At 44.6% G+C, this 22,162-nt stretch overlaps 2 protein-coding genes across 2 annotated transcripts in view; both read right to left on the reverse strand.

Moving 5' to 3' along the window:
* The window catches only part of ankrd29 (ankyrin repeat domain 29), a 37,630-nt gene extending 27,570 nt beyond the window's left edge, over window positions 1–10,060 (reverse strand). The window contains exons 1-5 of the mRNA XM_072263589.1: window positions 9,933–10,060; window positions 7,556–7,666; window positions 7,293–7,391; window positions 5,006–5,104; window positions 710–808 (exon numbers count right to left, since the gene is read on the reverse strand). Of these exons, the coding sequence (XP_072119690.1) occupies window positions 710–808; window positions 5,006–5,104; window positions 7,293–7,391; window positions 7,556–7,666; window positions 9,933–9,944 (420 nt within the window). The 5' untranslated portion in view covers window positions 9,945–10,060. The remainder of the gene's footprint in view (window positions 1–709; window positions 809–5,005; window positions 5,105–7,292; window positions 7,392–7,555; window positions 7,667–9,932) is intronic.
* Window positions 1–22,162, reverse strand: part of LOC140197410 (uncharacterized) — a 305,553-nt gene that overhangs the window by 253,112 nt on the left and 30,279 nt on the right. The window lies entirely within an intron of this gene.

Raw genomic sequence — 22,162 nt, forward strand, 5'->3', positions numbered from 1 at the left:
TCCTTCCTAATTCCCATTGCTTTTTTGGGTGACTAGAAATACATATAATACTCCAAGTGTGGACTCACCAATGTCTTGTATAACTGGTTCCAATTCCTGCAATCAATGCACCCCATTTAAAGACATTCTTCCTGCTTTTGAGGGCATGCTTTATGAGGAAAGGTTGAGCGAGAAAGGCTATTCCTCTTTGGAGTGAAGAATAAGAGTGTAAAACTTAATAGAGGTGTAAAAGATGATGAGATGCATATAGAGTGGGCAGCTAGAGACGTTTGCTGCTGGACTGTAATGGCTAATATGAGGGGGCACTATTTTTAAGGTGATTGGAGGAAAGTTATGGGGAGGGAATGTCAAAAGTGATTTTTTTTTCATACTTAAGAGTGGTGGGTGCATGAAACATGCGGCCAGGGGTGTGTAGATAGGCAGATATATTTAAGGGACTTGGCACACGATGAAAGAAAAATGGAGGACTATGTGGGAGGGAAGGGTTAAGTTGATCTTGTGTGGCACAACATCGTGGGCCAAAGTGCGTGTACTGGTCTGTGTTCTTTCTATAGCTGGGCAATCAGATTCACGCCAAGACGCAACTGCAGGTGAAGGATCTCGGCCTGAAATGTCTACTGTCCACCCTCCCATAGATGCTGCCTAACCTGTTGAGTTCCTCCAGCAACTTGTGGGACCAGGCAAAGAGATCACACTCCATTGCTCTTACCTGCAACTGGATATTAATGTTGCATCTCCTGTTGAGCAAAGTCTCCACCACTGAGTTGTGTCCATACTGACTGGCAATGGACAGAGGAGTGGCACCATCCTGTGCAGGGAACACACAGAGAATTCAGTTCACCCATATAGAATTGGAATTCATTTATTGTCACAGTACCAAGATACAATGAAAAGCTGGTCCTGCATACTGCTCATACAGATTAAATCATTACACAGTGCATGAAAAGATTAGAACAATTACAATAGAAGTAGAGAGTAGACCCGCAGGGAGCAACTTGCAATGAGTCTCCATGTTCCAGCCCCATGTTGCATCCATCTTCAATTCTACTTTTGTATCCATATATTGTTCGACATGTATTGCCAATCTGTTAGTTGTGTCTTAAAAGTTAAAATGCCATTTTTTAAAAACATGAGCTATCTGTTAAAAAAAAATACAACAAAAGAATGGACCAGGATTGATCAGTGGAGTGAGTCTATTGGAAACTCAATGAAAATGGGATTTGGAAAGGATGTTCCCTTATCTCCTGGCAGCATACAAGAGTGAAACAGATTGGCTGGTTGAGTGGTGTTGCAATAGTAACTTTGCATTCAATGTCAGCAAGGTCAATGAATTGATTGTGGACTTTAGGAAAGGGGAGTCAGGAGATCACAGAGGCATCTGCAGTGGAAAGGGTGAGCAGCTCCAAGAAACATTATTTGAGAATTGTTGCCTCAAGAAAGTGACACCATCATTAAGGACTCTCACAAAGTGGGACGTACCCTATTCTCATTACTGCCTTCAGGGAGGTGTGGCAGAAACCTGAAAACTCACAGTCAATGATTCAGGAACAACTTCTTCCCTTCTGCCATCAGATTTCTGAATGGTCCATGAACTCACAAATGCCTTTGTTATTCCTTTCTTATTGCACTATTCATTTATTTTGTAATTTATAGTAATTTTGCCTTTGCACTGTACTGCTGCCACAAAACAACAAATTTCACATCAGTGATAATAAACCTGATTCTGAGGGACATTCTGCTCATTAATTTTGAGAAGACTGGAATATAAAAGTGAGGCTGTACAAGGTGTTGATCAGATCTCATTTGGAATATTGTTAGCAATTTTGGCATTGCATCTAAAGAAAGACGTGTAGGCCCTGGAGAGGAAGTTTGAAGAGGGGATCCTATTGAGTCCTACTGATTAAAGGTCTGTATAGAGTGTACGTGGACGGATGTTTCCATCAGTAGGAGAGTCTAGGATCCAAGAACACAGACTCAGAATAGAGGGATGTTCCTTTAGAACTGAGATGAGGAACTTATTTGGCCAGAGGGTGGATCTGTAGAATCTGCTGCCACAGAGGGCCGTGGAGTCATTGAGATTGATAGGTCCTTGATTGGTAAAGGGATTGATGAGGGTTACAGGGAGAAGGTGAGTGAATGGGGTTAAAAAGAAATCAGCCATTATTGAATGGCAGAGCAGACTTGATGAGCTAATTCTGATCCTGTATCTGATGGTCAGTTCACCGTTTAGTGGGGCAAGATTAGACAAAGCAATTAATCTGAATTCATTATTTCTGAGACCAGGTAGAAGTGTCTGAGTTAAGCCCACGTAGAGGCTGTACTGTGCTAACACACGCACATGTGGTGATTGATTGAACAGAGGATAGACAACACAGTTTTAGATGATTTCATTTTAAGAATGAGGATTTAAAAAGTCTAGGTAGTGTATTTAATAAGTTGGAGATGACACAAAAATTGGTAGAGCAGAGATAATGAAGAATGATTCAACAAGATGTAGATCAGTTGGAAATATGAGCAGAGAGATGGCAGATGGAGTCTAACCCAGACAAGTGTGAGGTGTTGCACTTTGGGAGGTCAAATATAAAGAAGAAGTAGACAGTAAACGGCAGGACCCTTAACAGCATTAATGTACAGGGTGATCTTGGGGTGCAAGTCCATAGCTTACTGAAGGTGGAAACACAAGAAAATAGGTAGGTTGGTAAAGACACAGGGCATGGCTGCTTTCACTGGTTAGGCACAGAGTATAAAAGTCTGGAAGCCATCTGTATAAAATTTTGGTTAGGTTACATTTGGCTGTGTGCAGTTCTGTTTGCCCCGTAACAGGAAGGCTATGGAGGCTTAGGAGAAGATGCAGAAGAGGTTCATCAGGATGTTGCATGGATTGAAGGACACTTGCTATAATGAGATACCGGGCAGATGTGGGTTGTTTTCACTGGAGCCTTGAAGGCTGAGGAGAGACCTAACAGAAGTTTATCAGATTACGAAAGGCACAGATAGGGGAAATAGTCAGAATATTTTTTCCACAGTAGAAACATCAAGCAGTAGGAAGCAGAAGCTTAAGGTGTGAGGGGGAAGGTTTGAAGAATATTTACATGATTTTTTTATTGTTACATAGAGTGTGGTGTGTGCCTGGCAAGGCTGTCAGGGGAGGTGGTTGAGGCAGGTACAATAGTGATGTTTAAGATGGTGGATGAATAGTTTTGAGCAGAAGGTGCAGCTGATATAATTTTAACAGTTTCAAAGTGGTAGAACGGACAGAGGAGAGTGACTTCATTTTGTAAACTCAATCGTGCCATCACATAGCATGGAGGGAGACCGTTCATCACCATGAGATTACACCAACCAACGAGAATCCTCTTGTGGAAGGAATCCCACTGATGGCCACAGAGTCTGATATGGAGAGAGGTCAAGGGGCATGAAGTTCAGAAGAAACTCCTACTCCTGTGGATCAGAGATCATGTAGCTCACTGACAGAGGTGAAGATCTGATGCATGCAGGAGAGGAATATTGACTACCTACATTCAAAGGCAGGGCAGGATGGATGTTTATGGCAGTCAGGGTTAGTAAAGAAGGGTGGGAGTCACCTTAACTGGAACATAACAATCAGACTCAAGTCTCTGCTTTTCACTTTATGGGAGGCTTTGCATTTAAAGTGGGGAAGGGAGGGGGCACTTTTTCCATCACAGATCAGTGCATACCCCGTTGGCAGCTTTACTCCCATGCTTTTGTCATGGGAGGCCATTCAGTGCATCCAGTCTATGCTAGCTCTCAGAGAAATCCCATTCTCCCAGTTATTTCTCTAACCCCACTCTCCCTCAGATGTCCATCAATGGCCCCCAGATTACACCTCCCTTCTATACATGGCTGGGGGGAGGTTGGCAATTTAGAGTGGACAATTAAACCACCAACCCGCATAACAACTAAACAATAACCTCCCAATTCCTGCACTCTTTCACCACCCTGTCCTTGCACCAGTGAAAGTAGCCTATCCAGATAAATCATGGCTTGGTACGACAACTGCTCTGCCCAATACTTTACAGAGTTCTGGACACATGGAAACCAGCCTTCCTTCCCTGGACTATCTATAACCTCTCCCATTCGGCAGACGGCCCAAAATTCTGAAAGCTCGTATGACCAGCCTCAAGGACAGTTTCTATCCTGCTATTATACTAAACAATCTCCTAGTACAGTAAGATAGACAATTGACCTCACAATCTACTGTGTTATGGCCCTACACTCTATTGCTTACTTGCACTGTGCATTCTCTGTAACTGTAACACTTTATTCTGCATTCTGTTATTGTTTTACCTTGTACTACCTCAATGTACTGAAGTAACGAATTGATTTGTATGAACTTTACACATGACAAGTTTTTCACTGTACCTTGCTACATATAACAATCATAAATCAATTTACAGAACTATGAAGAAGTGTAAGACACATATATATAGCTGGACTGCCCAAGACTTTTGCACAGTGCTGTAGTAATTTTATGTATTGCACCGTACTGCTGCTGCTGTAAAAACCCTGAAATTTCATGACCTATGTGAGTGATGGTAAACCTGATTCTGATTTGGGTCTCTATTGTGGACTGAGAGTAGGAAGGGGTCAGGGAGAGGGGAATTATGGTAGAGAAAAGGGGAAGGGACAGGACAAACAGCAAGAAGCTACAGACAGACATTCTGTAATGATTAATAAATCAATTGTTTGGAATCAAATGGCCTTTGCCTGGTGTTTCAGGGATGGGTGTGTCTGTACCCATACCACCCCCGCCAGTGGCACCCTTCCTCTGCCACCTGTCCCACACCCCTCCTGTGTCATTCCCAGTACCCTTTGCTCCCGCCAGATTTACAAACTCGTTCTCTGCTCCATGTTGACAAATACAGAGCTGTGCAAAAGTCTGAGGCACTCTGGGTAGATAGATCGACCTCCAAGACCTTTGCACAGTACTGTATGATCTATAATGGTGAGTGTCTCAATGTTTGCAGATTGTTGTCTCTCTTACTTTGGTCGATAGCTCTGTCGAGGCCCCATACTCCAACAGGAATTTCACAATCGCATTGTTCCCTTGTTGAGCAGCAAAGTACAGAGCAGTGGAGCCTGACTGAGGAGATAAAAGGGAATTAATTCACTCAACATGAAGCACCTCCCACTCCCCATCATCACTGTCAACATGTGCTGGGTGAATCATCTTCCTTCCAGTTGCAAGTGCTAACTTAATTTTGTGCCGACGGATTATTTCCTCACACCCAGCCATGTCCTCTAAATTTCCTGGGAATGTCCTGGGAATTTCCTGGGAACGTCCTGGGAATTTCCTGAGATTCGGCCATAACTCTGGCAGAAGATCAGGAACCAGGCTGTCACCTGATCTGCCTGCAGCCCATCAGAGGAAAATCAGTTTCTGATGCTCAGCCATTGTACATGGAACCCACGAACTCCCCAGACCTTCCTCCATATTAATGTAATCTGCATTTCCTTGTATGTCTGGCTTCTACTGTGCAGCTGAGCCTGGGTGAAGTTCCTCGCCACTCATACCCCAACACCCCACGGGAAACTTTCACCACTCATACCTCAACACCCCACGGGGAACTTTCACCAGTCATACCTCAACATCCCACGGGAAACTTAACCCTGGACTTTTGCCAGCACCAGAAACTGCTTTTGGTTGAAAAAAAATCCCACATATTCTGTCAAACCTGAAAGCACATATGACCAGGCTCGAGGACAGCTTCTACCCTCCTATTATAAGACTATTGAATGGAACTCTTTACACTCAAGAGGAACATCTTATCTCACAACCTACCTCATTGTGGCCCTTGTTCATCATTGTTAGCCTGCACTACACCATCTCTGTAACTGTAACACCCTATTCTGCAATCTGCTACGGCTTTTCCTTGTACTACCTGAATGCACCTTCGTGATGAAATTATCTGTATGGATGGAATGCAAAACAAGAGTCTCAGCCCAAAACGTTGACTATTTATTCATTTTCATAGATGCTGCCTGACCTGCTGAACCCCTCCAGCATTTTGTGTGTGTTGCTTTGGATTTCCAGCATCTGCAGACTTCCTCGTGTTTATGAACCTATGACGTGTCTCCAGTGTCTGAAGGTCAGCTCTCCATTTACTCCCAGGACAACTGGCTTTTTAAAAAAAAAACAGGATTGCTTTTCCCAACATAAAATTACCTGAAAGAGGCAGTCACAGCCAGACTGTATTCTCTGAGGGTGAATCTGCAGCTCACAGCAACCTGTCCTGTGGTCTGCACTTTGCACAAGCTTGCCCCTGAGCTAGTAGGCCTTCCTTCTCCACACCAAATTCCAGCAGGGGATCTTCTCCTCCTATTGGATGGTGCAGATATGGAGTGGGATATCAAAGGCAGCTACAGGAACCAGGGGAAAGGTCATTTTCACCCCAGGACCTACACTGAGGGCAGGCTTCTGTACCTCAATACAGTTAAGGCTCCTGCCATTAACTGTGTACTTTCTCTTTACATTTGATCTCCCAAAGTACATATCACACTTGTCTGGATGAACCTCAGTTTGCCATTTCTTTGCCTATATCTGCAACTGATCTTTATCTCACAATATACTTTGACAATATTTTTTATTACCTACAACACCACCACCCTGCAAATTTACTGTGTATTGTACGTATCACAAATAGCAGAGGTCGCATTATGAATCCCTATGGATTCATTTTATTTTTTAATATTATAATGTTGTAACTGTATGTTTTTCTCCTGTCTCAATTACATGTGCTATATGTGCTGCGTACTGTGTGTGACTGTCGGTTCTTGCTTTGCACCTTGGGCCCAGAGGGACGCTGTTTTGTTTGGTTTTATTCATGTGTTTGGTTGAATGACAATTAAATTTGATTTTGAACTGTTGAACACCATTAGTCACAGACTTCTAGCCAGAATAAGACCCTTCTAACATTACCCTGTGGTCAATGGGCAAGCCAATATGAATCTGAATCCAAATGGCCAACGACTGTGAATCCCATGCACCTCAACCTTCTGGATGAACCTCCTATGAGGGACCTAGTCAAATGTCTTACTAAAGTCCATGTAGACAACATCCATTGCTCTACCTTTCTCAACTCCTCAGAAAACTCAATCGTATGGTTTTGAAAGTCCAATCACTTCACCACCCTTCCCCCAGTTCAAGACCAGCAAAACTGGTCATTGTATGGCTGAAAACAACTCCAACTATGTTGAACCTTGTTCTCACTCTCCATTTTACCCAGTTACATTCCCGTTTTGGGATACGTCTGCCCAGTAGTACGCATTACCTCCCTTTGGATGTTAATGCCTGCTCCCTGTAGGATCAGCTCCCGAACACAGTCCATGTGATTGCAGTATGAAGCCACCATCAGAGCGGTTGTCCCAAGCTGTCAACGAGAAAATATTGCTGATGATCAGGATCAGTTACAGTCTGGGCCACTTACTGATACAGGACGTGCAGTGAAAAGTGTCTGCAGTTTGAAGGCTGTGCTGTGAAGCCCCCCCCGCCCCCATGATGATCGCAGGATACACACGCATTCGAAAAGCATACACTGTCTCTGCAGTCTGCATCTGTTCGACCACTGTTTAGAAGCAGCCTCAACAGGGTGGCATTTCCTTTCCGTGCCGTCCAGAACACAGCGTTTGCAAGTGGCATTTCCCTCTGTTGGAAAATTACAGGTTCAGTTTCAGTACTGAAATAGATAAAACATACAGTGGAACAGTACAGCACAGAAACAGGCCCTTGGGCTCACAATGTTCTGCTGAACTAACTACCATACATTAGTAATCAAATATCTAACCAGACTAATCCCTTCTGTCCATATCCCCCCATTCTCTACAATTTCATGTGCCTACATGAGAGTCTCTTGAACGTTTCTATTGTATCTGCTTCAACCACAACCCCAGGCACCCACCACTCTGTGTAAAAACTTACCCTTCACGTCTCCTTTCAACTTACCCCCTCTCACTTTAAATGCATGCCCTCTGGTATTAATCATGGAAAAAATCTATTGGCTCTCTACCCTGTCTATGCCTCTCATAATCTTATAAACCTTTATTAGGTTCCCCTCAGTCTCCACTGCTCCAGAGAAAACAACCCAAGTATATCCATCTTCTCCTTATAGCTCATGCCCTCTAATCCAGGAAACATACTGGTGAACCTCTTCTGCACCCTCTCCAAAGCTCCCATATCCTTCCTATATTGGAGTGGGGGGAACCAGATCTGAATGCAGTACTCCAGATCTGGACTAACTAGAGCTTTATAAAGCTGCAAGATAACTTCTTAACTCTTGAACTTAGTACCTTGGCTAATAAGGCAGCTTGCCATATGCTTTTCATCACTATAATACAATAGCGAATTAAAACGGACTTGAATCACCTTGGAATTGAGGATACAGCAAATCAGTTTCCAGTTGCCTGTGTCATCAGCTTTTTAACATGCAGGTTTGTTTTTAAGTGCATTAGTGATTAGTGCCACGTTAGAAATCAGAGCAAGACCTGGATTACTCTGAAAACAGCAAGCACTCATGGAGCACCAACCCCTCCACCACAGTTTCTGTCTACACTTGCCGCTGCTTCAGCAAAGTAGCCAGCATAATCTAAAACCCCATACACAGCAGATATTCTCTCTTCTCCCCTCCTATCAGGAAGAAAAAACAAAAGCCCAAAAGCACATACCATTAAACTCAAGGACACCTTCCAGCACACCCCACTGTTAAAAAACTATTGAATGATCCCCTAGATTGATGAAATGGACTCCCAACCTCACAATTTAACTTGTTATGGCCCCTACACTTTTCTGTCTATGTGCACTGCACTTTCTCTATAACACTTTATTCTGCATTGCGTTACTGCTTTTCCTTTTGATGTTTTGAAGTGGGCTATCTGGATGGCAGGTAAACGAAAGCTATTCTTGACGTGCAAGGCAAAAGTAAGCCTTCGGTACATCCGCAGTCCATCCTTGATCCCTGTTATCCTACCAATGTAGACTGAAGTTCAGGTTATACAGGGCAGAGACAGGTTGAATGAATGGGAATGAAGGTGACAGAGGATTCTACAGATGGAGAGCATCCTGACTGGTTGCATCACAGCCTGTAACAGGAATCCCAACCACAGGAGCACAAGAGGCTGCAGAGAGTAGAGGGCACAGCCCAATCCATCACAGGCACAGCTCTCCCTACCACTGACAGCATCGATGGAGAGCGCTTCCTCAAGAAGGCAGCATCATCAAAGATCCCCACCATCCAGACTATGCCAAAGGTACCATCAAGCAGGAGGTACAGAAGTCCCCCTTCAGTTATTGGGTTCTTGAGCCTACCTGCACAACCTACCTCAGCAGCGGAACCCTATTGACCAGCTCTTTCACTAACTAGGACTTGTGTCTGATTGTGTCTTTTTTACACATTTTTCACATTTCTTTTCTCTTCTCTTACATGTATAATTTAACTACAATTTATGTTTTGTGCATCTTCTTTACTCCCTCTCCACTTGCGCTGTCCCATTCATGGGACTATGGGCTTCATCCCCAGACTCTGACATTTGCAACCCCCTCTTCCATCAGATCGACAGATGGGCCCGGCAATTCTGCCCACACTGATATCCCTGTACAGCCTAGCCCCGAAGTCCTCACGCTCTGGCTTGTCCCCACCGCCTCACGCAACACGCAATGTAACCGCAGCAGCAGCGTGAAACACGCAATGCGAACGCGATACCGCACCAACCCCCGGGAACCCGCAGCAAACCCCCCCAACCCAACCCAACCCACCCCACAGTGAATCCGCAACGGCCTCAGGGACCCGCAATGAACTCTTAGCGACCCCAAGGACACGCATCATGGGTTGAAAGCGCAGATGCTCCACTAACGGCAGCTGCTGAAAGGTCCGTAACTTGAGGCTGTGCTGCCAGCCATCCAGAACACGCAGCATTACCTTGAAAGACATGATGTCGCAATCCGCCGGGCAGTGTCGGGGACGCGGAGGCCGGCTCCCGCACCCGTACTGTCAGCGACAGCAACCCGCGCGCGTCCCCGACCGCTCCAGCCCAGAGCGCATCTCCGGCACCCACTCCACACTGGAACGCGACTCCGAGGTTCATTGGAACCCAGGCAGCGCGTCCCCGACACATACTCGAGCAGACGAGCTCGCCCCCGACTCCACCCGAAATCGTTGCGTGTGCACCAACACTCCGTTGCGGGTAGGCGACACTTGCTGCACCGGGAAGCGCGCTCCCGCCGCCACACCGGGGACGCGCTAGGCTCGCTCCCGACGGCCCCATCACGATTGGTCAGAACAGTTTGGAACTCTGTGTACAGTCTGGGTAGGCAGGTAATACAGGACATAGACTAGCGCAGGAACAGGCCATTCGGCCCACAGTGTCTGTGCCGACCATGATGTTAACCTAACTCATCCCTTTTACAGGGTCTATATCCTTCCATTCCCTGCCTATTCATGTGTCTAGCTGACTCTTACTCTCACTAAAATATTTGCTTTCATTGCTACCCTTGGTAGCCATTATTCTCTGTGTAAAAAAAAACTTGCTCCACACGTCTCCTTTAAACTCCTCCCCCTCCTTAAATTGTAAACTGTAAATTGATTTATTATTGCCACATGTGCCAAGGTACAGTAAAAAAGATTGTTTTCCTTGCCATCCATACAGATAATCCTTCTGACCAACAGACTGCAGTCAGTAAGGATAGGTAGCAATACCTCGAGTCACACTTATTCTAAACACCGGTGCTCCACAGCCCCCTACTCTTCTCCCTGTACACTGACGACTTCACAAGTTTGAAGCTGATACCACAGTAGTGGGCTACATATCAAATAAATTATAAGTCTGAGTACAGGGAAGTGATAGAGAGCTTAGTGACAAGGTGGCATGACAACAATGTCTACAAAATAATAGAGCTGGAGATTGACTTCAGAAAGGGAGGTGGAGGTGTGGTTCACATGCTCCTGTCTACAACAATGTTTACTGATGCACCATAGAAAACATTCTACCTGCATGTAAGATGGCCTTGAATAGGCCTCTTGTGTGATAAGATGAACTCTTGGCCTCACAACCTAGCTCACTATTATCTTGTACTTTATTGTTTACCTACACTGGATTTTTCCAGTAGCTTTTACACATTATCCTGTGTTGTTATTGTTTTACCTTAATCTAGCTCCATGTGCTGTATAATGATTTGATCTCTATAAACAATATGCAAGACACTGTATCTTTGACCTATAATGTTGTGCTGACCATTTAATCTTCTCTAAGATCAATTTAACCCTTCCCCCCACATAACCTTCCATTCTTCTTTTATCCATGTGCCCATCTAAGAGTCTCTTAAATGTCCCTAATGTATCTGCTTCTACTACCACCCTGGCAGTGCATTTTACACACCCACTACTCTCCGTGTAAAAATTACATCTGACATCCCCCACATACTTTCCTCCAATCACCTTGAAATTATGCCCTCTTGTATTAGCTATTTACACCTTGATACAAAGGTGCGGGCTGTCCATTCTTTCTATGTCTCATATTATCTTGTACATCCTTATCAGGTCACCTCTTATACTCCTTCACTCAAAAGAGACAAACCCTAGCTCACTCAACCTTTCCTCATAAAACACTCTCTCTAATCCAGGCAGTATCCTGGTAAGTCTCCTCTGCACCCTCTCTAAAGCTTCCAGAACCCTCCTATAATGGGATGACCAGGACTGAACACAATACTCCAAGTTTGGTCTAACTAGAGTCTTATAGAGTTGCAGCATTACCTTGTGGCTCTTGAACTCAATCCCTGAACTAATGAAAGCCAACATATCATACACATCCTATCCACCCTATCAGCCTGTGCTGCTATGGTCAAGGACCCCAAGATCCATTTGTTCTCCCACATTGCTGAGAATCTTGCCATTAACCTTGTATTCTGCCATTCACACTTTTCCGGAATGGTCTTCACCCACCAATTCTCAGCCCAGTTCTGTATCCTATCAGTGGCCAATTATAACCTATGACAACCTTCTGCACTATCCACAACACCACCAACCTTTGTGTCATCCACAAACTTACCTCCCCACCTTTCGGGTTCCCATTAGGGGTCTCAGAACAGATCCATGCAGAACACCACTTGTCCCTGACCTCCAGGCAGAATACGCATCATCTACTACAACCCTCTGCCTTTTGTAGGCAAGCCAATTCTGAATCCATGCAGCCACATTTCCCTGGAACACATGCCTCTTGACTTTCTGAGTGAGTCTGCCATGGGGAACCTTGTCAAATGCCTCACTAAAATGTATATAAACCGCATAAACTGATCTGCCTTCATCAACTTATTTTGCCACTTCCTCAAAGAATTCAATCAGTCTTGTGAGGCATGACCTGCCCCTCACAAAGCCATGTGGACTAATTCTAATCAGACTATGTTTCTTCAATGTTTGTAAATCCTGTTTCTAAGAATTCTCTCCAATAGTTTGCCAACACTGACATAAAATTCACTGGTCTATAATTTCCAGCGTTATCCCTAATGCTTTCCTTGAACAAAGGAATAACATTTGCCACCCTCCAGTCTTCTGGTGCTACTCCTGTGGCTAGTGAGGGTGCAAAGATCATCACTAAAGGCACAGCAAACTCTTCCCTCATTTCCTGTAGTGACCCTGAGTATGTTTTGTATAGCCTTTGAAAAGCTCTAGCACATTCTCTTTCTTAACATTGGCAAGTTCCAGCATATCAGCCTGCTCTACACTGATATCACATTTGACAAGATCCCTCTCTCTGAATACTGAAGCAAAGTATTCATTGTAGACCTCCCCTACCTCCTTCAACTCCAGGCACAGGTTTCCTCTTCTATCCCTGATCGGTCCTACTCTCAATCTAGTGTAGATTGTGTGGAACGTATGTGTAGAATGCCTTGGGGTTTTCCTTAAACCTACTCACTACGGGCTTCTCAATTCCCCATCTAGTTCTCCAAAGTCCATTGTCAAGCTCCTTTCTGGCCACCTTGTAACTCTCAAGAGCCCTTGCTTCCTAAACATTACGAATGTTTCTTTCTTCCTTTTGACTAGATGTTCCACATCTCTTGCCAACCATGGTTCCTTCACCCAACAAATGGAACATACCTATCCAGAACACCATGCAAGTGCCCTCTAAGCACCTTCCACATTTCCATTGTGCATTTCCCTGTGTACCTCCAGTTCCAATTTACATTGCTAAGATCCTGCCTAATAGCATCACAATTATCCTCCGCCAGAGCACTGTTCTCATCCCTGTCAAGGTCTATGGTAAATGTCAGGGAGTTGTGGTCACTGTCTCTGAAATGTTCACGCACTGAGAGATCTGGTTCATTGCCTAGTGTGGCCTTTCCTCTAGTCAGCCTGTTTACATATTGCGTCGGGAATCCTTCTTGAACATAAAGCATAGAACAGTACAGCACAGGAACTGGCCCTTCAGCCCACAAAGTTCAAAATGCAAAATACATTTATTATCAAACCATGTATACTGTATAAAACCTTGAGAATCACAAAACAAAGAAACGCAATAAATCCACAAAAAAACCCGCAACACAAAGACTGTCAAACATTCAATGTGCGATAGAGAACAAATCATGCAAACTATTAAAAACAAAGTGAACACGTAACGACAGAACGTGAAAGTGAGTCCACAGTTGCAGAGTCAGTTCAGTGTTAAAGCGAGCTGAGTAAAGCCGGTCCAGGAGCCCAATGGCTACAGGCCACAGCCACAGAGTCAGTTCAGTGCTGATCCAAGTGAAGCTGATCCAAGAGCTCGATGGCCACAGGCTACAGCCACAGAGTCAGTTCAGTGCTGAGACGAGTGAAGCCGGTCCAGGAGTCCAATGGCTGCAGGCTCCTCCTGTCCGATTTGGGAATTCGGGGTACCTGACTGTTTCCCTGATGACTATTTCCGCAGGAAATGCACCCAACTTCAGGGCCTGGCTGACTGGGTCAAGGAGTTGGAGCTGGAGTTGGATGTACTCAGCATCATTCAGGAGGATGAAGATATCATAGACAAGATTTTTGAAGGGGTGGTCACACCCAGAGTACAGCCTTCAGGCAGTAGATGAGTGACCACCAGGAGAGGTAAGGGGATTAAGACGTCAGTGCAGAGTTCCCCTGTGGCCATTCCCCTCAGCAACAAGTATCCCCCTGGGGCCCCACTGTGGCCGGTAAGGGTAAGGTCAGGCAATGCAGTAACTGTAGGGGACTTCCTAGTTAGGGGGTCAGAAAGGAGATTCTGTGGCTGCAAAAGAGACACCAGGATGGTGAGTTGCCTCCTGGGTGCTAAGGTCCAGGATGTATCAGAGCGGCTGCAGGATATTCTCAAGGGGGAGGGGGAATGGCCAGAGGTCATGGTGCATATTGGCACCAATGATGTAGGCAGAAAAGGGGAAGAGGTCCAATGCAGTGGGTACATATAGTTAGGAAAGAGGGTGAAGAGAAGGACCTCCAAGGTTGTAGTCTCTGGATTACTCCCTGTGCCATGGGCTGGTACAGGTAGGAATGGGGCGAAAGCACGGATGAATGAGTGGCTGAGGAGATGGTGCAGGAGACAGAGTTTCAAGTTCTTGGATCATTGGAACCTTTTCTGAGAAAGAGGTGACCTGGACAAGTTTGCACCTGACTGGAGGGGAACCAATATCCTGGCTGCAAGGTTTGCTGATGCTACTTTGGAGAGGTTAAACTAGTTTTGCAGGGGGCTTGGAACCAGAGCCCCAAGTCAGTAAGGGAAGGATCGGACCAGAAAGTAGATGTTAGGAAAAGTATTAAAAGAGAAAATCGAAATAGCAGGTATGATGGGCTGAATAGTTTGAAGTGTGTATATTTTAATGATAGGAGTATTATGGGGAAAGGTGATGAACTTAGAGCATGGATCAATACACGGCACTATGATGTTATAGGCGTTACTGAAACTTGGTTGAGAGAGGGGCAGGAATGGGTGATTAATGTACCTGGTTTTCAAAGTTTTATAAAAGAAAGAGGAGGAAGTAAAAGAGGGGGTGGAGTTGCACTGCTAATCAGGGACAGTATCACAACCGCACTCAGGGGAGACGTAATGGAGGGGTCAGACACTGAGTCCATTTGGGTGTAACTCAGGAATAGGAAGGGTGCATCACACTGATTGTACTACAGACTCCCAATAGCCACTGTGACATTGAGGAATAGATATGTAATCAGATTAAGGAAATGTGTAAAAATAGTAGGGCTGTTGTCATGGGGGATTTCAATTTCCCTAATATATACTGGGACCTTCTTAGTACAAGGGGTTTAAATGAGGTTTAATTTGTTAAGTGTATCCAGGAAGATTTCTTAAATCAATATGTGGATGGTCCAACGAGAGGTGGGGCCATACTGGACCAAGTGTTGGGTGATAAGTCTGGCCAGGTGACTGACCTTTCAGTGGGACAACATTTAGGGAACAGTGACTACAACTCCTTAACTTTCAGGATAGCTATAGATAAGGATAGCTTTGTGGGAAAGTTATAAATTGGAGTAGGACAAATTATGAGGACATTAGGCAGGAACTAAAACGCATTAATTGGGAACATCTGTCCACGTCAGACATGTGGAGGGTGTTTGAAGATCAATTGCACAGAGTAGAGGAAAGCTATGCTCCATAGGAAGGATGGGGAAGGAAAGAGAGGTGATAAATTTAGTCAAGAAAAAAGAGGAAAAGTATGTATTGTTTTGGAAATTAGGATCAAACGAAGCACAGGATGAGTATAAAGAAGTCAGAAAAGAACTAAAGAGGAATTAGGAAAACGAGGAGGGTCACGAAAAGTTCTTGGCAAGTAGGTTTAAGGTTATTCTCAAGGCATTCTACACTTACATCAAGAGCAAGAGGATAATTAGGGAGAGGGTGGGACCACTCAAGGATAAAGTTGGAGGGGGGCATTTACTTGGATAAGGAGAATGTGTGTGAGGTACATAATGAGTACTTTGCTTCAGTATCAACCGAGGAAAAGGATATGGAGGACCAGGAGATCAGTGCTGAGTGAATAAATCCATTAGGGTGTTTAGAGGTCAAAGAGGAGGAAGTGTTGGGCCTCCTAATGAGTGTTAAGGTGGTAAGTCCCGAGGGCCTGATGGGATTTACCCCAGGTAACTGAAGGAAGCAAGAGATAAGATTGCTGGGGCCTCGACCAGTATCTTTGTGTCCTCTCCAGCCACAGGTGAGGTCCCGGAGTACTGGCGAGTGGCAAATGTTGTACCTCTTTTTAAGAAGGGAACAAGGGAAAATCCTGGGAACTATAGACCAGTGAGTCTCATGTTAATTGTCAGGAAATTGCTGGAGAAAATTCTTAGGGCTAGGATATATGAGAATGGCCTAGGTAGAAAGAGCCAGCATGACGTTGTACATGGTAGGCCATACCTTACCAACTTGGTTGAGTTTTTTGAGGAGGCGGAACTAAATAGTTACGGCATCCAACGGTGGCTCCTTTGCTTGCACCTTCGAAAACAGCTCTACTTCCATCTTTAATGTTTCTATTTTTCCCTTTCAGGGTTCTTTTGAAGACCTCGACCTGGAGTTACACACTGACTACGGTTCTTTGCGGGAGTGGGAACCGCTCCCGGGATTCCACAATCGGCTGCTATTCGGCATGCCAAAGTCTCGGCCTAAGATTTTGGCAGGGATTCAGAAGTCTGGGATCTTGAGGAACTGGAGATGAGTGGATCAAGGGTCAGTGTCCCCACAGGAGACCCATGTGTCATTGGGGGAGTTAGAACATCTGCTGTGTGCCTGGGGACCCGGGATCCTTGCGATCTCCAGGCACAGAGTTCGAAAAAAGTGACGTAACGGACTTTTTAACATCATAAACCAGCCAGTTGTTTGTTATATCTCCCCGCTCATTAGAAAATGGAGTCATCTCTTTCTCCCTTATTAGGAGAGAGAGAGCCTGCAGCATGTCGAATTATCGGGTGAACAATGTCGTCTTTGGGGTAACTGCAAGTCTGTATCTTTGCTCACACTTGAGTGCTGGTAGCGGGTGCGCTTTATTTTTGCCGGTGGGGGGTGGGGGGATTGTTGCTTACTGCCGCTTTAGCGCGGGAGGGAGGGAAGCTGTGGGGGGGGGGAGTTTTTGGGGTTCTAACATTTAACTGTCGTTCATTCTTGGGGCACTCCTCTGTTTTTGTGGATGGTTGCAAAGAAAAAACATTTCAGGATGTATATTGTATACATTTCTCTGACATTAAATTGTACCTTTGAACCTTTGACAAGGTGAAGAGAGGGATTGAGAAGGGTAGAGCAGTGGATGTTGTCTCCATGGATTTTAGTAAGGCATTTGACAAAGTGTCCTCATGGGAGGCTAATCCAGAAGATTAAGATTAAGATTCCACGGTGAATTGGCTGTTTGGATTCAGAACTGGCTTGCCGGTAGAAGACAGAGGGTAGTGGCTGAAGGGACTTATTTAAGCTGGAGGTCTGTAATTAGTGGAGTTCTCTAATCAGAGATCTGTGTTGGGACCTCTCCTGTTTGTGATGTATATAAATGACCTGAATGAAAATGTCGATCAGTGGGTTAATAAATTTGTGGATGATAGCAAGATTGGTGGAGTTGTGGATAGTGTAGAAGACTGGCAAAGAATACAGCGTGATATAGATCAGTTGCAGATATGGGCTGAGAAATGGCAGATAGAGTTTAACCCAGATAAATATGAGGTGTTGCACTTTGGTAGAGCAAATGCAAGGAGACAGTACATTGTTGTGGGCAAAGTCCTTAACAGTGTTGCTGAGCAGAGACATCTTGGGATCCAAGTCCACAGCTCCTTGGAAGTGGCTACACAGGTCAATAAGGAGGTTAAGAAGGCTTATGGAATGCTTGCTTTTATTAGTTGAGGCAATGAGTTCAAAAATCAGGAGATTATTTTGCAACTTTATAAAACTCTGATTAGGCCACATCTGGAGTATTGCATACAGTTCTGGTCACCCCACTATAGGAAGGATGTTTAGGCTTTGGAGAGGGTGCAGAAGAGGTCTACCAGGATGCTGCCTGGTTTAGAGGGCGTGTGCTATCATGAGAGGTTGGGATAAACTTGGGTTGTCTTCTCTGGAGAACTGGAGATCTGATAGAGCTTTACAAGATTAAGAGAGGCATAGGTTGAATAGACAGAGAGTATCTGTTTCCCACGGTTGAAATGACTAATACCAGAGGACATGCATTGAAGGTGAGAGGGGGTAGGTTCAAGGGGAATATGAGGGGTAAGTTTTTCACTCAGAGAGTCATGGATGCCTGGAATGCACTGCTTGTTATGGTGGTCAAGGCAAATACATTAGAGGCGTTTGGATAGGCACATGGATGTAAGGAAGATGGAGGGATATGGACATGGTGTTGGTTGGAGGAATTAGTGTTAGGGTGTTTTTGATTTGTTTTTTAGCTGGTTCAGCACAACATTGTGGGCCGAATGGCCTGTTCCTGTAGTCTATGTTCTAATGGATTTTCTAATTGTGCTTTCTTGTAAAAATAGTGTATATTTACGATTAATTTATATTTTTCTCATGAATGCGGCTTATTTGACGCTCTGAGCCTATGATGCTGCTGAAGGTACGTTTTTCATTGCACCTGTGCATACACAGACTTGTGCACACGACAATAAACTTGACTTTGACTTCAAATTGCATTGCACATCCCCTTTTACAGACCCACCCAATTATTTTATTAAAGCATTCATTTTTGTATGGGTGTACAGGATTGCAGCCAACAGATTCCCCCTGTTGCTTGATAAATAAAAGGAGATTCTTGCAGGATAAATGTGAGGAGTGGAGAAATTATTCCTAGTGGGACCGGGCCAGTGAAAATGTTTATACCAACTTGTTTCCCTCAGCTCTGTTACTTCTGATGTGATTAGCTCAAAATATTTTGCCTTTGTGTATCCTGTAAATTCTGTGTGTGCTCATTTGACTGTGATAAGCATCAGCAGTTGCAGCATTCACAATGAATATTGTTTGTCCTCATGGGGCAGTCTCCCTGTGCTTGGCTGATATTTTTAACAAAGATTTGGCTAAGACTATTTTTTAATTGAAAAGAACAATTGTGGTAAAAATGACAGTTACCCTGTTTAATATTGATTGTCTCATAATCTGCATTGCATCATATTTTAATTTGTAACTGATTTGAACAAAATACGTAAGCAATTGAAGTATTCCATAGTGGGCCTGAAGGCTATAATGAGCTGCTTTTCACTATAAAGTAGGGGCTCCCAATCTTTATTATGTCAGGAACCAATACCATTAATGAGGGGTCCATGGACTTCTGGTTGGAAACTCCTGCTCTAAAGACAGCGTTGCCTTAGAAATCATGGCTCTGTATAGGAGGCAAATAAACACAGCGTACAACACACACAGAATGCTGGAGGAACTCAGGAGGTCAGGCAGCATCTAATGGAGGGGAATGAACAGTCAACGTTTCAAGCCGTGACCTTTCATCACGACTGGAAAGAACCAGGGCAGAAGCCAGAATAACTGGGTGGGAGAGGTGGGGGAGCACGGGCTGGCAGGTGATAGGTGAGACCAGGTGACAGGGGGAGAGCGGGTGAGGAGGGGCGAGTGGGAATGATGTGAGAAACTGGGAGGTGATAGGTAGACGAAGCAATGGTTGAAGAGGATGGAATCTGATAGGAGAGGACACTAGTCCATGGAATAAAAGGGAAGAAAGTGGGGAACCAGAGGGAGGAAGGTGTGGATGATGGAGGAGTGGAGAGTGAAGAGGAGAAGGGAAAACAAGGGCAATATAGGTTGCCAGGGTGGTAAGCATTTCAGTCTAGAGGTGTCAACCATAATCTTCCAATTGCCTGGTAGTCCCATTAACCACATCCCAGTCAGTTACATTCAGTAGTAATGCACAAGGTGCTGGAAGAACTCAGCAGGTCAAGCAGTGTCCATGGAGGAAGCAGACAATTTGTGTTTCTGGTCAAGATCCCTCCACTGAACATCAATTTTTCCAATTTCCAACTTCGGATCCCTCTTTTAGAACATAGAGTAGTACAGCCTTTTCTCACAATGAGACAACCAGAGTCTCCAAGTGTGGTCTAACTAGAGTTTTATAGAGCTGTAACATTACCTCATAGCTCTTGAACTCTATCCCATGACTAATGAAGGCTACCAAACCATATGCCTTCTTAACCACTCATCAACTTGCATGGCAACATTGGAGGATCTATAAGAATAGACTCCAAGATCACTCTGTTCTTCCATGTTGTTAAGAATCCTGCTACTTTCCCTGTACTTTGCCTTCAAGCTTAACCTTCCAAATCTTATGTGCCACTTCTCAGCACATCTCTGCATCCTGCCAGTGTCCTGTTTTGTAACTATGACAACCTTCTACACTGCCCACAATGCCACCAGCCTTTGTGTCCTCTGCAGACTTACTAACCCAACCCTCCAAGTCATTTCTCATCCAAGTCATTTATAAAAATCACAAAGAGCAGGGGTCCCAGAACAGATCCCTGTGAAACACCGCTGGTCACCGTGCTCCATCTACTACCACCCTTTGCCTTCTGTGGGCATAAAAATCTGAACTGACACAGCCAAGTTTCCCTGTGTTCCATGCCTACTGACTGCTGAATGAGCCAACTATGTCCAAATGCCTTACTAAAATCCATACGGTAAACACCACACTCACTGCTCAAAACTAAATTGTTTTTCTTATCTTATCAGTCTTATCACCCCTTCTTGATCCCCCCTCCTGCCCTCTCGATCTGCCCATGTCCCACACACTCCTCCCTCCATCTCTCCTCACTTCCTTTCCTTTATTTCATGGTCTACCATTTTCTTTTATTAGATTCCATTATCTTTAGCCCTTTGTCTATTCTACTAATCACCTGCCAGTTCTTGTTCTGATCTTTAACCCACCTTTTATACCAGCTATCTCCCATTTTTCTGTCCAGTCCTGATGAAGGGTCTCAACCTGAAATTTCAGATGTCTGTTCCCTCCACAAATGTTGCCTGACCTTCTGAATTCCTCCAGTATCATGTGTGCTGTTCCCGACTCCAGCATTCCAGGATCAGAATCAGGTTTATTAACACTAACATATGTCATAAAGTTGTTTTCTGGCAACAGGACAGTGCAGGACATAAAAATTACTATAAGTTACAATAATTAATAAATAAATAAACAAACAGACAGATAACTAAATATATAGATGTAAGGGGTTTCTTCTTTTATGTTACTGCGTAGGCTAATCAAAATGGCTTCTTTGTTATGTTATAATTAAAATGGCTTTTCTGAAATAACTGTGATGTAAGGAGTTCTCTCTCTGCTTGTTTGGGTTATATTATTGAAAAGAGAGGAAATGAACCGATTGGGATAGATGTTATTCTTTCTTGTGTGTCTGTAAGCCATTGTGTTGCGCGGGTTTTGAGGCAGAAGGTGCGATGGGGAGAGAGAGAGAGTGGACGCGATGCTGTGAGCTGGCCGACGGGACGGACCCTAAGTGGGAGTCCGAGGTCCAGGGTCTTTGACGAGGAGAGAAGACGAAGACAGACTCGTGTGGAGCGTCTGGTCGACCACCGTGGTTGGTCCCAGGTGCTGAGAGGGGATCGAATGGTGAAAAGAGCATCGTTACTAGAGCTCCAACTTTTTGTGCACTAAGTGGTTGAACTTTGATAAGTTTGACACCTTTTACTTTCCTTTTATGTTTTATCTCTATTAATTACATAGTTCCAGTAATATCTATAAATTGTCATCATTTAATTGCATATGGTGTATTGTCTGTTATTTGGGCGGGGTGGGGTACATCACACAGCACCACACAAACTTGATTACCCAGTTTGACAGGGCCGAAGGCTGCTCCCCCTAGACGACAGCGAGTTGAGCGAGCCTGAGGCTTACCAGGGGGCTACATAGATAACTAGTATAAAAAGGAATAACGTCTAGTGTTCATGGGCTCAAGGACAGTTCAGAAATCTCATGTCCATGATCGTTGGGAGGGTTATGGCCATGATGGAGCTGCCTGAGTTTACAACACTCTGCAGCCTCGTTGTTCACGTGTATTGGAGCCTCCATACCAGGCAGTGACACATCCAGGCTGCTCTCCAGTGCATCTGTAGAAATTTGCCAGTGTCTTGGTGCCATACCAAATCTGCTCAAACTCCTAATGAGGTACAGCCACTGTTGTGCCTTCTTTGTGATTGCATCAATACGTTGTATCAGGATATTTCTCCT

Source organism: Mobula birostris, chromosome 1, assembly GCF_030028105.1.
Source record: "Mobula birostris isolate sMobBir1 chromosome 1, sMobBir1.hap1, whole genome shotgun sequence".
Taxonomy (NCBI): domain Eukaryota; kingdom Metazoa; phylum Chordata; class Chondrichthyes; order Myliobatiformes; family Myliobatidae; genus Mobula; species Mobula birostris.